The 14,505-nt window shown below is 35.2% G+C and overlaps 1 protein-coding gene across 2 annotated transcripts in view; it reads left to right on the forward strand.

Annotated features, from left to right (window-relative positions):
* The window catches only part of tkv (serine/threonine receptor kinase thickveins), an 83,183-nt gene that overhangs the window by 29,552 nt on the left and 39,126 nt on the right, over window positions 1-14,505 (forward strand). Inside the window, exon 2 of one of the 2 annotated variants that reach the window (XM_089646969.1) lies at window positions 200-249. The exons of the other annotated variant lie outside the window; for it this stretch is intronic. Coding sequence (XP_089503095.1) covers window positions 234-249 — 16 coding nt within the window. The 5' untranslated portion in view covers window positions 200-233. The remainder of the gene's footprint in view (window positions 1-199; window positions 250-14,505) is intronic. 2 annotated transcript variants of the gene reach the window in all.

Genomic DNA, 14,505 nt, shown 5'->3' on the forward strand with positions numbered 1-14,505 from the left:
TCAGTTTGGAACTTTTCTGCGCAGGGTATTAAAGCATTTGGTTTATGTCGATTGCTTACCGACCCGTGGGACGACGGGCTTAAACGTACAACTTGTAAACGTCACAGCTCTACTGTGTGAAACGTGTGCGTGTCGTCTGTCAGGTATTAGAATCAAATAATTATTCTCACAAGTAATGTTGTTTACCATCCTATTTCAGTGTCAGCAGCAAATCTTGCTTGGCGCCACGCAGAATGGAATACGTACTCTGTAAGTAGACTAAGTACACAATATTATATTACTACATACGTTGTTGTTACTAACTCAGTGTTTACTAATTTGTTTAGGTACTTAACATCAACAAAATCTGCAATCAACTAGGTAAATACAAAAAAATATTCGAACGAATGACAAATTGGTCGGTAGAGGTCGGTAGCAACAGGTGCCTGCCTAATGTTGAATACCATTCTGTATCTAAAATATAATTCCTTGACATTTGGCAAATATTGAGAACACCTTATTTTTTTGATTTGATTTTGATTTTGATTTCTTGCTCAAATTATAACTCATTTTGTTCACTTGCTGAAGATTCAAAAACAAAATGTAGGGAAGTCGTGTTTTGTCCATATTTTAAATAATAGGTACGCACGTAATTATTATTGTAACTAGATACCTAATCGTCCATTTAATACTTTTTCAAATCATGAATATAATCATTTAAAAATATTCACTCAGATAACATATTTTATTTTTGTCAATGGTTATCAAGATGTAATAAAGATCTTCTGCTAACTTTACCATTAAATTAGTTCACTCCTTACATAAAAAAATCGGTAAAAATAGATGGCAAAGGTGTTTATAAAATATTACCATATATTTAATTGGAATAGGTACATAAAATTCTCCAGCGGGGGACTGGCGTCGTTAGTCGTTAGAGGTTAGTAGTTTTTTGATTGATACTTCGAGACGTTACATAAGTTGAATTAATATCATTTTAAATGCAAGTTTTACGGGAAATATAGTTGGGTCTCTGTCCTTGCGCATCCCAAGCAAGATCGAACAGTTTGTCTCGGATTAAGGTTGTTGCATAGCATTTCCATCTCCCATATACAGCGAAGGTTATTATGAATTCGTTGGGCCCAGCGACGAGGATCTTCCGTTCCAAAAGGGCCCATCTCGGTATGCCTGGATATACCCGCGTTCACCCTTTTTAAATAATTCATAGATTCGTTTTGTTCTGATCGTTTTTTCTCTCCAGCCAGGCTTTGTGGCACCACGACTGACGGCTCGTCGAATTGAATGGACGCCGAAGGGGTTCTTTCATTTTTTGGGCATCAAGGTGTCAGAAATGGATTTGTAGTTTTTTTGCTGTCTCGGTATTATTTTTTGTTTCTTTTTCAGTTGCGTCATTTATTTTGTTCGGCCCAGAATACATTTAACGTAAAGGTAGGCTTCAGCATTACCGAGAAAACTCCTTGTAAGGAACCTCTGTCGACATTTCTACGCCGTTACATTTACACACTTTTTCTAAATGCATTACATTTTTCCCATGGTTCTGATCGGCAATCAATTATTGCAATTGGATAAGTCCAATTCCATTCAATTATTTCTACGAATGCGGTTATCGAAGGATTCAGTGGGTATATAATTTTCGCAATTAATTCTTGACATTAAGCTTGTAAGACAGGAGTCTGATTCTCTGGCCTACGCGTTTTAGAGTTCTTTGACGATTGCTTATTTTGTGCTTGGTTTGTCCAATGATTTGCGCTCAAATGGGCCGCAGACGACGGTTGCCGACACGTTACGATTCATCACTCTTACCTTTTGCCGCAAATGGCACATTAGGTGTCCCGCATCGCGGATTATCATCAAAACGGTTGACTTTTAATTAAGGCGAATCGTGTTTCTGTCAATTCGGTTTTAACAAGCTAGCTTTGATTAAGGTACGGTTTAATATTGGTCATTCCAACTTGGAATATGGTGATTATAGCACCCGACTATGGCCTGATGATTACTGAACTAGAGGCGTTGGCAATAATAACGATTATTTATTTGATCGAGTAGTCGCTTCCCCACGTACGGCTTGTTTACTTCTCTTTCGATCAATAAATTCATCGTCAATCTGAATATCGAATCGATTTGATTATTTAATCATATCCTACGTTTCATTGACGATCGCGATTGCAAATAAATTAACATGATACAGGGTGGCCGGGTTTGTATTTTCAACATGTTGAGTCGTACTTCCTAGTAAATATCATAATATTTGATATTCCAGTTGGCTCCTATGTGTGTTTGAAGAACCGCTAACAAATTTGATATGGACGTTTTTTTCACAAACTGATGTCACCTTATGAAGCAGCTATGTAAACGGTTAAACACACCCAAATATAATGCATTCCACAATAGCACTACAAAATCTCTCAAAATAATTTCTATCAGTAATTCCTTCTCACACAGATCGTGCGTTGATCTCCCGGAAGTGTTTTACGATTTCGATCTGTAATTATCTTTGTTGGTCTAGGTTCTAGCTCTAAGGAGATAAGCTAGACGGGCTATTATAGTGGCAACACTAGATTCCTTCTCCCAGACACCACTCGAACCCGAATATCCTGTTCATAAATTGACTGGATTTATGCTCTCTCGGTGTAGTTAAAGGATGAACACTTTAATTAAAAGTGATGTTGGCTTTGTCGTGTCATAGATTCTCACAGCAGTGTAATCAAAAGTTATGATCTTTTACCCGACCGAGAAGTAGGGAATTCTTACAATTATTTTTTTTAGATTCTTCGTTGATCCAAAATCCCTTTGACTAAGATGATTTAGTTGCAGTCTAACCAACGAATTTCTAAATTCACCGGGACTTAATTTCCACGGCTTGCTGAACAGAACTGCTGCGGATTTCAACACATTCTTTGTCGCGAGGAGACATTTGACCGGGTAAACTTCGAGATTCTGAAAAAAATCTCTTTTCATTGGTATGACATTCACATTCTTTTTCGTATCAAATGTTTCGTTGTGAATTTATCTGAAATGTTTAAAATGAATGTAACTTTTCTTGGCTTCTTATAACGTTCGATTCCAATACACTCAAGTACTCCGATACCTCGAATTATAATATCTCGAGAAAACTGCTCGTATTTTAATCCTAAGTAACATAATTTTATTTCCAAAAAACGTCGATTATTATTTCGTTTTATTTTTTGTTCGTTTTTCAAATAATATCATTACGAAATTTCGTTGTCGATTATGCCCTTCACTACTCAAAAGCAATTATTTGCAGTGGAAGTAATCATATACGTACTGTCACGTTGGTGCTATTAATTTACTGCCTCAATATTATGGAGATTATTTTGATATCAATTCACAATATCCGGATTTCCTGGCACATTTTTTATTCCGTGTTATTTATTACTCACCGTGTTTATCTCCACTTTTTGTAAATAATGCGACGCGCAATCAATTTATTTGTATTTATTAAACGTGTTTTTATCTAATTGACGTGCAGAGGTTAAGATTTAAAAGTCTAATCTGCGTTGTAAGTTCGCACACGAAATAATTAATATCTGCCCATAGACTGCCAGCGAAATTAGTTACCGGTAAATAAAATACATTTAAAAAAACCTTTGCAGATATATCTCGTATTTCTTAGAAAAAAATATTTGTATTTAGAAAAGGAATACATTATTTATATTATAAGACGTTATTTATCATAAATTCTAACTCAATAATATTAAATTTATCTGGAATTGAGTTATGGCCCGGTATGTATTTTAAGCTTGGCCTTTCGTAGCCGTGAGATACTTTCAGAGATTTATAAAGGACGACAGGTGAATAATGAAGGAATTATTTATGCCAGACCTTCCAAACGTTACTTTAACTTTATGGTTTTATTATTCGTTTGTAGAATGCGCGGAGAATAAAAATTTTGGACGCGGGACCACGTATTTTATTCATTTTATGGAAGGAAATTCAAAACTTTCCTAGGTGGTCGAGGGGTAAGGTCGCGGGTTCGAATCCCGGCGTGCGCAAGTAAATTAAATTTTACTAATTTGTGTACTTCACAATTTATTCAATTAAAATAATATTAGTATCGCCCCGGTGTAAGACCACCATTCAAAATTGGCAAGTACTCCCCCACCGTCCTCCTCCCCATCTCCTTCCCCTCCACAATACCTTCAGCCTCACAACATACCAATTGGAGATGCCATAGTCGCACTGGTTGGGAGCAGTTAGGAATCTTGTGAGGTATTCACATAAAAAAGGATATGGTATGTGTTAAATTTAACGTTTTACCTGCCACCCATGCCAATAAATAATAATACTTATTGGTATATAAACGTTGATTATTTCGGATAACCTTCGTTGGAGGCAAAAGAAGGTACTAAGGATTATCGGAATTATTATGATAGTTATAAAATTTTACTTTTTTTAAAAATTAAAACGCATTTTTTTGACCTGTCATTTATATTTATAATACACTACCTTAGTGTGAAATTTAATTCTTTCAGGGAAAATATTTTTCATTGATTTTCCAATTGCTTCCTAATAGTAGTTGTATCACAATATTACAATGATTTAATTATCAATTTTCTTGAATTCTTTTAGGACGAATTTAGTTTACTTTCACAGAATTTGAACAATTCATCAAATTTCAAAGTTGATTTTTAAGTTCTGTGAAGGTTCTATTCAAGTTATGTTGTTATTTAAGTTGCGAAGCAACTGGCCAGTAATGATATCAACGGAGCTTGAATAGCTTCACAGAACTTTAAAATCAAAATGATATTTGATGAACTGTTCAAATTCTGTGAAACAACCCGTCCTTAATGTCCGATAAGTTCAATTCATGTATCCGGCCATTATACAGGGTGTCCGGAAACTCGTAGTACAAGCGGGAAACTGGTGAATCTACATCACATTTGGAGTCGATTTTGTAGTATATTTTTTTGATTTGAGCTTTCGTTATCGAGTAAATCGGGTTAGAAGTTGATTTTTTAAAAAATTTTGTTTAATCAAATTCTTATAAATTATTACTGAAGATCAAAGTACCCAACTAATTAAAACTATTTGAAAGTAAAACAAATGAAGAAACTCGGATTTGAAGCATTATTTTGAAATCACCCTTCATTTAATCCGGTGTAGTCATAAAATATTTCTGCTCTGCAGGGTTAAAACATCTGTTGTTCAACCCTAAACACCAGAAAAAACTTTAACCCTAAAATAGCCGAAAAATATTTTTTTTTGGTTTTTTTTTTTTTTGTGAAAATGCCCAAATCAAAAAACTTTATGTTTTTTTGGGTTCCCCATGTGGTGTAGATTCTCCAGTTTCCCGCTTGTACTACGAGTTTCCGGACAACGTGTATATCCGGTATTAAGTCGGCCGCAAATCCGGGAATTTAATTGTACCGGGAAATTATCGAGGTACTTTTAGAAATAATTTTTAAATGATGTCAGATAGTTATTTTTTATGCAATTTTGAAGATTATGATTCCGTTGTTAATTACGTTCTATTTATTTATTTAATGATATCTAAAGAACCGGTGTTTATTTTAATCTAAAATAAATACAAGCTATCTATTAATCTGTTTTCCGTAGCCAATGTTTGGAATAATCTACTGTTGTATCAAACGCTTGAATCGTCTGACAGCGTTGATAACTTTATAATATAACAAAGCTATTAATTGCGAAGCATCGATCGATAGCCAACTATTATTTGCTCGTCTGTAGAAATTTGATATTTTTTTAATATGTATTTTACAACACCAACAAAAGTGTCTTTGCGTAAATAAAATACAATTTCTGCATTATCCTGGGAATTGTAAAACCTACCTCTAAAAATATTAATTGTAACAGTCGATTCAATTCAAATAGATAATAATATTCTTCTTAATACCTATATGGTAACCGGATAAATCATCACAATGATAATTCATCACAATGATAATTCATCACATCTTTAAAAAGTTATATAAAATCATGGAAAGTCATGAAAAAAAAACTTTATTAACCGGGTTATGTAGGTTAGGTTAAAAAAAATTTTTTTTCATCGTTTCTAATGACTTTATATAACTTTTTAAAAGTGTGTTGAGTTATCATGGAACCATCTATATATAAATTCAGCCTGCTTATGTTTGTGCTCGCAAAATTAGAAAAGTAGTATACCGATATCGCTGAAAAGTTCAAAGTTTGTTCTTATTAGTGCCAGGAGTGTTTAGCGAGGGGTTTGAATTGTAGAAGAAGTCGGGTACGCCTGATAAATACTTAACTCAATATCTCTGCACTGGAATGAGATACGCAGTCTAATTAATGTCTAAGTCGGTGTAATGTGGTTTTTTTAACAGTAACATTGTGGTATACAGTAGTGAACGGTGGAAGAAGTCGGAGACGCCTGAAAAAGACATTAGCAATAGCGAATCTAAAAATAATTATTATGAAATCATTAATTCTACTCATTATTGGACGCGATTAAAGTACGAATTTTTATATTATTTCAGGTGAAATACCAAAAAACATATTAATAATGGCTATAATAAAAAATTAAATTTTACACCCAAAAGATTTTATTTAATTTTTCTCGCGGTATAAAAATTCTAACCTGAAAATCTTTGGCCCTGAAATTCACTATGGAAATGCGTTGAAGTTTAATTCTAATTTGTCTAAAAATATGATTATTTTATATGACTAAATAATGTAGTTCTAGTTGTAATGAATACACTAAAATCAAAATTGCCACTACAACATACAAAAATACAGGACTAAAGTTTAATTATCTCTTCTTTGTTGTTTTTTAAATTTTTCTAAAAATTGATTTTTGCTTTGTCACACCATGAAAATTATTATTCGATATCCGTGGATTAGAATCGTTTAGATAGAGTTAAAGGTGAGAACTAAATTAAAAATACTTTTTATAAGACCGACAACTCTGTATTTACGGGAGGTAGCATTTATTTGAGCGATTAGAACATTTCACAGGGGTTGAAAACCTCCGTCTAAAGTTATTTATTATTTCAATACTAGTAATTCTGTGAACAGACTTAGCGTAATATTAATTTCCGACTTGACCGCTGCTTGCAACAGTCGCAATACTCGTGCGCTCTTCTGAATAATGTACTATCAATCACGGCTACCATCTTGACAGGATGACCGGACACGGAACATACAAACAAATTTACCGAGAGACAAAATGCAAATCGGCCGAGTCAAAATAGGACTTTGTTATCTTGTAAATTTTGTATTAGATATAATAAAATTTTAACCCGATCGTAACATTTACTTATTTGATAACTGCTAATTTTAAATAACGATCGTGGTACCTTATTGTGATACTTTCATGGAACTTCAATAAAATAATAAATAATAACTGAAATAAAATAACTTTCAATAACTGAAACAACAAAGTAAAACAGAAATCGATGGCCTCCGTGGTCGAGGGGAAGGCTCTCGACTAGCAAGCTGGAGGTCGCGGGTATATTATATTTGATTAATTTGTGTTATTTCACAAATTACTAATTTAAGATAACGTATAGTACCTTCCTTTTCTCCCACTCACTACCTCCACCCTCACAACACATCCTGATTGGGGATGCCATAGTCTCACTGGCTCCAGACAGTTGGACAGTAGTTTCACATAAATCAAAACGGTTGGGAGCAGTTGGGACTCTTGTACATTTCAATAAAAGTACTTTCATCATGTCATCATCATCAGTAGCATCAGCATTAACCTCTGTATAATCAATGCTAAATGATGACCCCTCATACTTACTTTCCAACTCAAGTTCCTTCCACTTCTTTTGATTTAGTGTTTTTAAACTTTATTAAAAATCGTCCATTAATATGATTGTTCCTATTGGGACATGTGTCCGTCTGTTGTCCACTAACGGAGATTGTGTTCAACATTGTTATTTGGTCTTTTTGACGTATTCAATTACGTATCTCGGTTATTTCCTTACCCATTTACGAGTATATATAGTTATCTATTATCTCTCCTGATGATTCCTCGCACGCGTATGTTTATCTCATAGTACGTTGTGTTCGTGTTTATTTTGAATATATCACACATTTACATATCAATAGATAAATAATAATATTATATAACCCAGGTATCAGCCTACTTCAGAATTTTAGAGGATTGTTGCATACCTGCTTGGACGACGTATATTGTAATTTGTATTCATTTTTTTATGATTTTCATCGTTTCAAATGTTCAACGTCTTTCGTATTATTTATGTTCCATTTTTATGACGATTTGAATTCGTAATTGGAACCGAGTTTAAATTCGAATATATCGAACATGGCCCTTGACACCCTCCCGCATTCCGCCCGCTATTGTTACCTCCCCCTTCCCACCGCCCAATGCCCGCAGCTGGCATTGTACCAGTCTCCCCCTGAGATGGAGATGACCCAAGGCTCCAGAGGTGTTAGGTCTTTTGTTAGGCCCAGGTACGGCGCGGCGGGGATTCCGGGGATCACGAGGTATGACAAACCACGGGGTAAAATGATGAAAGTAGTATTTTTTGTAATTCTAGAAATGTTTTATATTTGCGGTGTCTCTCTCGGTTTCAGTGATTAAGTTTTGCCACTGTACGTTCGTTTTCCAAGGCGGCTACAAACCAAACCAGTATTCTAGGAAATTCAGAAATTTAAGCATCATTTTCGGAAGATTTCACTCTTTAGGGTTTATGTATTTACCTGCACTTAATTCAAAATATCCTTATTTATGCCCCCGTGGTCGAGGGGTAAGGCTTTCGACTTGCAAGCCGGAGGTTGCGGGTTCTAATCCCGGCGTGCGTAAGTAATTTTATTTGATTAATTTGTGTTATTTCATAATTAACTCATATAAAATAACAAATGGTACATTCCAGAATGGAAGATACTATCAGTGTCGACCAGTAAGACCACCATTCAGAATTGAAACGTTGCTTGAAATAGCTTTGGACGTGTTTGGTGATCAGATCTGAGTAGCCAGGTACTTCTCCACCTTCCATGTTCTTCCCTTCACCACTACTTTCAGCCTCACAACATAACCCAATTGGGGATACCATAGTTTCACTGGATCCAGACACACAGGGAGCAGTTGGGACTCTCGTTCGGTTTCATCTTTTTGTCGGAAGATATGAACATAATTCGGAGAATCAACAATGAATATTAAAAATGAGATATGTTGCCAAAATCTTGAATCGCCTAGGGCAATATTTTAAATCTGATGATCACATAAGAAATGCTTCGCAAATCCTAGAACCGGGAACTTTGGGAATATGGCCATCCTGCTATCACATTGTTTAATTTGTCACTGAATTATCTACTTTGACCTCAATTATAGTAAACCACGACGCGCTTATATGATGAAGTTGTTGTATTCGTAAACAAACTGGTTTATCAAATCAGCAACTGCAAATACTTGTATTTTCGGTGCGGAACGTACTACGTTATCAAGCTGTATTAATCGAATATATTTTATATTGTACCTGTATAATATAATTACAGATCATTTAGTACTACTTAACCGACCAAGAAATCGCCACTTTGGTCTTCGTAATACTACATTATCTTGATCTTCAGTAGTTAGCCAATAATCGAATTATTTGTATAGCGCCGGTTTTTTGTGAAAAACCACCTCAAGGGCGCTAGTGTAATAGTGAGCGTCTTCCAACAAGCTTAATAAACTCATAAAATAATATTTAGAAATTTTATTAAATGTGTTTTTTGATTTGTTTTTAATTATCGATATAAGTTAACTATTTCCACACCCTTCAATATCTTCTAAAATAATCTGAAATATGACAAAAGAATTTCTTCAAACTCACAACTTTCTTTAAATATTTTAGAATATTTTATTGATTTTCTTTAAATAATTCAAGAAAGTTTTATCGATTTGCCTTAAATTCTTTTACAATATGTTAACGATTTGCCTTGATAATATAAAATGACAATACATAGCATGTTCGTTGTAATGCATACATATTTGGTTTTTCATGAACACGTGTTCCCGCGTCATGATAATGTATTCCTAATTTACCAAAAGTTTTTTTAAGAAACCTAATAATTCATTCGTGAAGCCTGCAATCCCGTTTTTAACCGGAATTACCAATGATTTTAAGAGATTCTTAATAAATTATTAATAGTATTTTTTTTCGTGTAATTTTATTTGGATTTTTTTTTTAGCCCTTTATGTAAGAGTTTGATATTTTTGTTTGTATGATCTTTTTGGGCCATTTCCCCCGCTAGAGCCCGCCGCGGCCGTCTGGCCGAATTAACCGAGGCGCTGCCCCTTATCCCTTGGGACACATCTCGCGCTATAAATCTCCCGGCCCTCCTCCCCCCTCCCCTCTTCTACAAACCCTCTCCTCTCTCTTCTGGTCTCCCGCCCTTTTTAGCCTCTCCAGCCAGCCAGCCCGTAGGCCCTCCGAACCTCCGCCACCCTATTACACACATACTCAGTAAATGCCTACAGTAACTGGCGCAACCATCACAATTCCCATCCCAACTCACTCTTTTGAACACCCCACCTCTGGCATAGTAATAAGGTTTTCAAAAGCATTTGAACTGTAATTGTAGTTTCCAATAGCGACAATACTTCACATTGAACCCTTGCAAAATAGATCGCCGCTTGTCAAAATATACAAAGCTCTTTTTAGCCATTGGAAACACTGAAACGGGTTTGATATTTATTTACAGAAATGTATAATTTATATTCTCAAATTAAAGTTTGTCTTATAAACTTTTGTATTTTATAATACGATAATAATTTCACGAAGAAACCCAGTCGTTTTTTTCTAGGCCCCAGATTAAACCAATAAATTAGTTTTATTGATTTCTATTTAGTCAAGTGGACCGCAGGTTGTGATCACTGTCTAATTTAACGCGTTTAAATATGAATTCATGGAAAATAGCATTTTCATTTTGTTCGGATTACAAACGTCCAAATCAAAAATTATATCAAATGGCAGCGTCGTTTGACAGTATCAACATTGTTCCGAGATCCATTACCAACGTTATTAGAAAATCAAATAGTTTTATAAAATAAAATATACGGATTGCTGATAATGTGGTTACTGGCCTAAACAATGAGATTTTCCGCCTCTTGGATAATATATTTTTATAAAGAAACCACTATTGAAGTAATGGAATAACTGAATAAATAAAAAATACGATTTGCTATGTACGTACTGTTCATTCGTGTAAATTATTTTACATCGGTACGAATAGTTCACCGATATAATAACAACGGTAACCAGACAAATCAGAACGCTTTAGGAAAGTGATGTAGTTATGAAGTGAAAAAAAACTGTTAAAAACAACATTTACTTCATATCTTGTTTATATACAGTTGGGTAGCGATTCTATTACTGCAAGGCTTTGTATCGCGATATATAATACAACCTTTTGTATTTCATGTGAAAATCTTCCAATTTGCAATACACCTACATTCACGTTTAGCTATTCGTATAGGTTAGTACATACTTCGTAGCAGCTAAAGAGCAAAGAGAACTTCTTCTCACAAAAAGCTTGGTTTACGATAGCCGTTAATAATTGAATTGACCCCCCCCGCAGAGAGCTAGAGGCTTTTACATTGGTGCTTATTATTATTTTATTCGGTTATTGTTAGATATTTCGATCGATCAACGCTTGCGAAGACCACGTTTCCAATACTGGTATACAGAAAAAACTGGGATAACGAACGAACAAACATATTTCTTTAGGTTACTGTACGGATTTTGGGTTTATGTTGCCTGTATTCGAATTGCATTGCTTTGCACACCCTTAAAAATATATTATTATGTTATTGTAAATAAATTATGTCAAAGTACCTCATAAGACTTTTAAGAAGAAATTTAAAGTATGTATAAGCAAAAGAAAACTAAGTTGTTTTTACAATTGCATTATATAGGGAAGATGGTTGAGCTGGAAAAGCGGGAGGAAAAAGAAGTTAGAAAAGGGTTGGCGGTTGGAGTAATGTAAAAATGGTGTAATGATTTGAAGATAAAAGCAAAGAAAGCCACGCTGCAAATGGGATCATAGTACCGAATCTTATGTGGAATTGTTATTATTTTTTTTTTTACTATTTTCGAAAACTTTGTCAATACGTCCTCTGACAACTCAACGACTGAAAGAGCATGTTTCAGACAGGTTTTATGCAATGCTCAATACTGACGAAATTATTAATTTATATTCGCTTTTCTCCGTGTAGGTATGTTTTATCACAGTAGTAGTTCAATATATGTAGTAGGTTTGTCTGTTAATTTACTTCATTATATTGTTACAATTATGCGGTCATAAATATGTTTTATTGTGAAGACAGCCGTTGATTAATTCCAGTAATAATTCTCATCCTCAATAATTCTTTCTGTCTCGAAATATTGTTTACCCGCCTACGTACAGCATGCCTAAAAGACTGTAAAAACTAGCCATATATTTTATCACGACAACAAACAAGTGTCCATTGTTCTGCATAACATAATTATATTATCTTTATTTGTGCCCGTTGAAATCTTCATAGTAAATCTCATAGTTTCCTGTACGTATTTGTCCCGTAATGGTCCCACAGTAATAATACGATTTGTAAAGTTTGACATCACGCGTCATAGATCATTCAGCTCTGCGTGACGTCCGGAGAGTTTTAGTAAATCATTTTTATTGGTCTGATTGAATAAATCAAATATAAATTGCTATTCAATGAACATGAAGTTAGGTGTTAGGTTATTCCTAATACTTACATTCAAATCTTGCTTGAATTCAGTAAAATAAAATAAATACTTAATTAACATTCATGTTCTATTCCACTCTCCGGTTACCAGTCGATTATTATAAGGATGTCACCGGCCTGCCTTATAAAGCTTGTGATGAGTATGTACGTTTTTATAGATATTTTTTACGTCTAATTTTCGGAAAAAGGTGTTTAAAATGCGTATGAACCATAAATTAGTAAATTTAATAATAATATAATTTTTCGTTTTTTCCGACATTTTCTCTGAAATTCTAATTTGCAATAACTATTAAGTATATATTTACATAGTCGTAGGTAATAATTTGTCATTAACGAGAATTTTGAAGACACATAAAATATTATGGGATCTTTAATGATAAGTGATAAGTTATCAAGTTACTTAATTTTTCTCTCTAATGTCTTTGTTGCGCCTAAGAAACTACATTTTTAAGCTTATTGTCATCAACATAACCGTCAACTAATGATAATGAATCGTTGAGCACATTGTGATATACTATTACGCATCAAAATTTCAATAAAGATAAAATGATAAGACGACATACCTAGTTACCTGTTTTAGTCCATTCCTGGTTCCCTTTCAAGCTGAAAGCTGCTTCGAAAGGGCAAAGCCATACTGACATTTTTACACTCGGTATACAAGACGCAAGATGCAAGAGCTCGGACCGCGGCTAACGTTATTTATTCGATATTTCCATCTGCGCGATGAATTTCCTTATTCACGAAGCGAACGCGTCTTTGCCTAATACGGACTTGGCTTTGCGGGCATACTCGACACTCGTATCACGGATCACGGACCGGGGAGGTGGAGGCGGGCTATTTGTGTGTTGAAAGCGGTCGCAGTAAGTTGCGGTATCGAGGGCTCGAAGGCGAAGCTCGAGGCTCGGAGGCTGTACATAAATCCCGTTTCACCATTGTCCTGTCGGGAGATGGATCTGCCCGCGCTGCCTGTTAGATATTCATGATGTCTGATGCTGCTGTCTGTCCGACAGAATGGCGTCGGTTCGAGCGCTTTTCTCGGATTATCACTTGTTTTTTGTCACTATAAATAACTCTGTTTCCCAGAGACGATACATTCGTGTTTACGCGACTTCCTTTATCTTGCATTTTGTTTTTATTGGCAATTCCCCGCACCTTCTAAATCTAGCAAATGCCGTGTGCTTGACACGCTACTTGCTTTTTTGACACTTTGATTAGTTGTGTGTGAGAAGTGAGAACCTAGAACTCTCACTTCTTCTCCGACAGCTATATGAAAGTCATCGCGATGTTTATCATATCACATTAGCAGTGTAATTAAAAGTAACTTGTTAGCTCTATGTTGGCTAAATGACTCACGAGTCCTATTTGCTGAGCGTAAATCTGTCACGGCACAGTCTGTAGTGCAGTGTTGGTGGAGCGCTAAGCACTATGAAAGTTTTCCTATAAATGGCGTTCGTGCCTCTTCCTCCGTGACTTGCGGCTTGCGCAGTTGGCCGTCCCACATAACCATAAGATTCTCGTAACTGTCAATCCTACTTCGCTAATCTTATTACTGCAGCCAACTGGTTTGTTTACCCTTCTCCGTAGTGGGCAATGTGGGCATTGCGAGCCTCTCCTCCGTCCTCCTGACCATCTGGTATCTCGTTACATGTCTTTGGGTTATTATTTAGTTTATGCCGCGTGTTGTCCGAACTACAATGCATCCCCTCGCCTTTCATGATAGCCGCGCACTTTCCAAGCGGGCTATCTATTCTCTACACTTCCTGTATCTACTTGCAAGGCAAATTGAATTCTTAGACCTGTTTACATTTCCATGTCTGAATTTG

This window comes from Hesperophylax consimilis, chromosome 1 (genome assembly GCF_061612785.1).
Source record: "Hesperophylax consimilis isolate HC1 chromosome 1, BYU_Hcon_1.0, whole genome shotgun sequence".
NCBI lineage: Eukaryota > Metazoa > Arthropoda > Insecta > Trichoptera > Limnephilidae > Hesperophylax > Hesperophylax consimilis.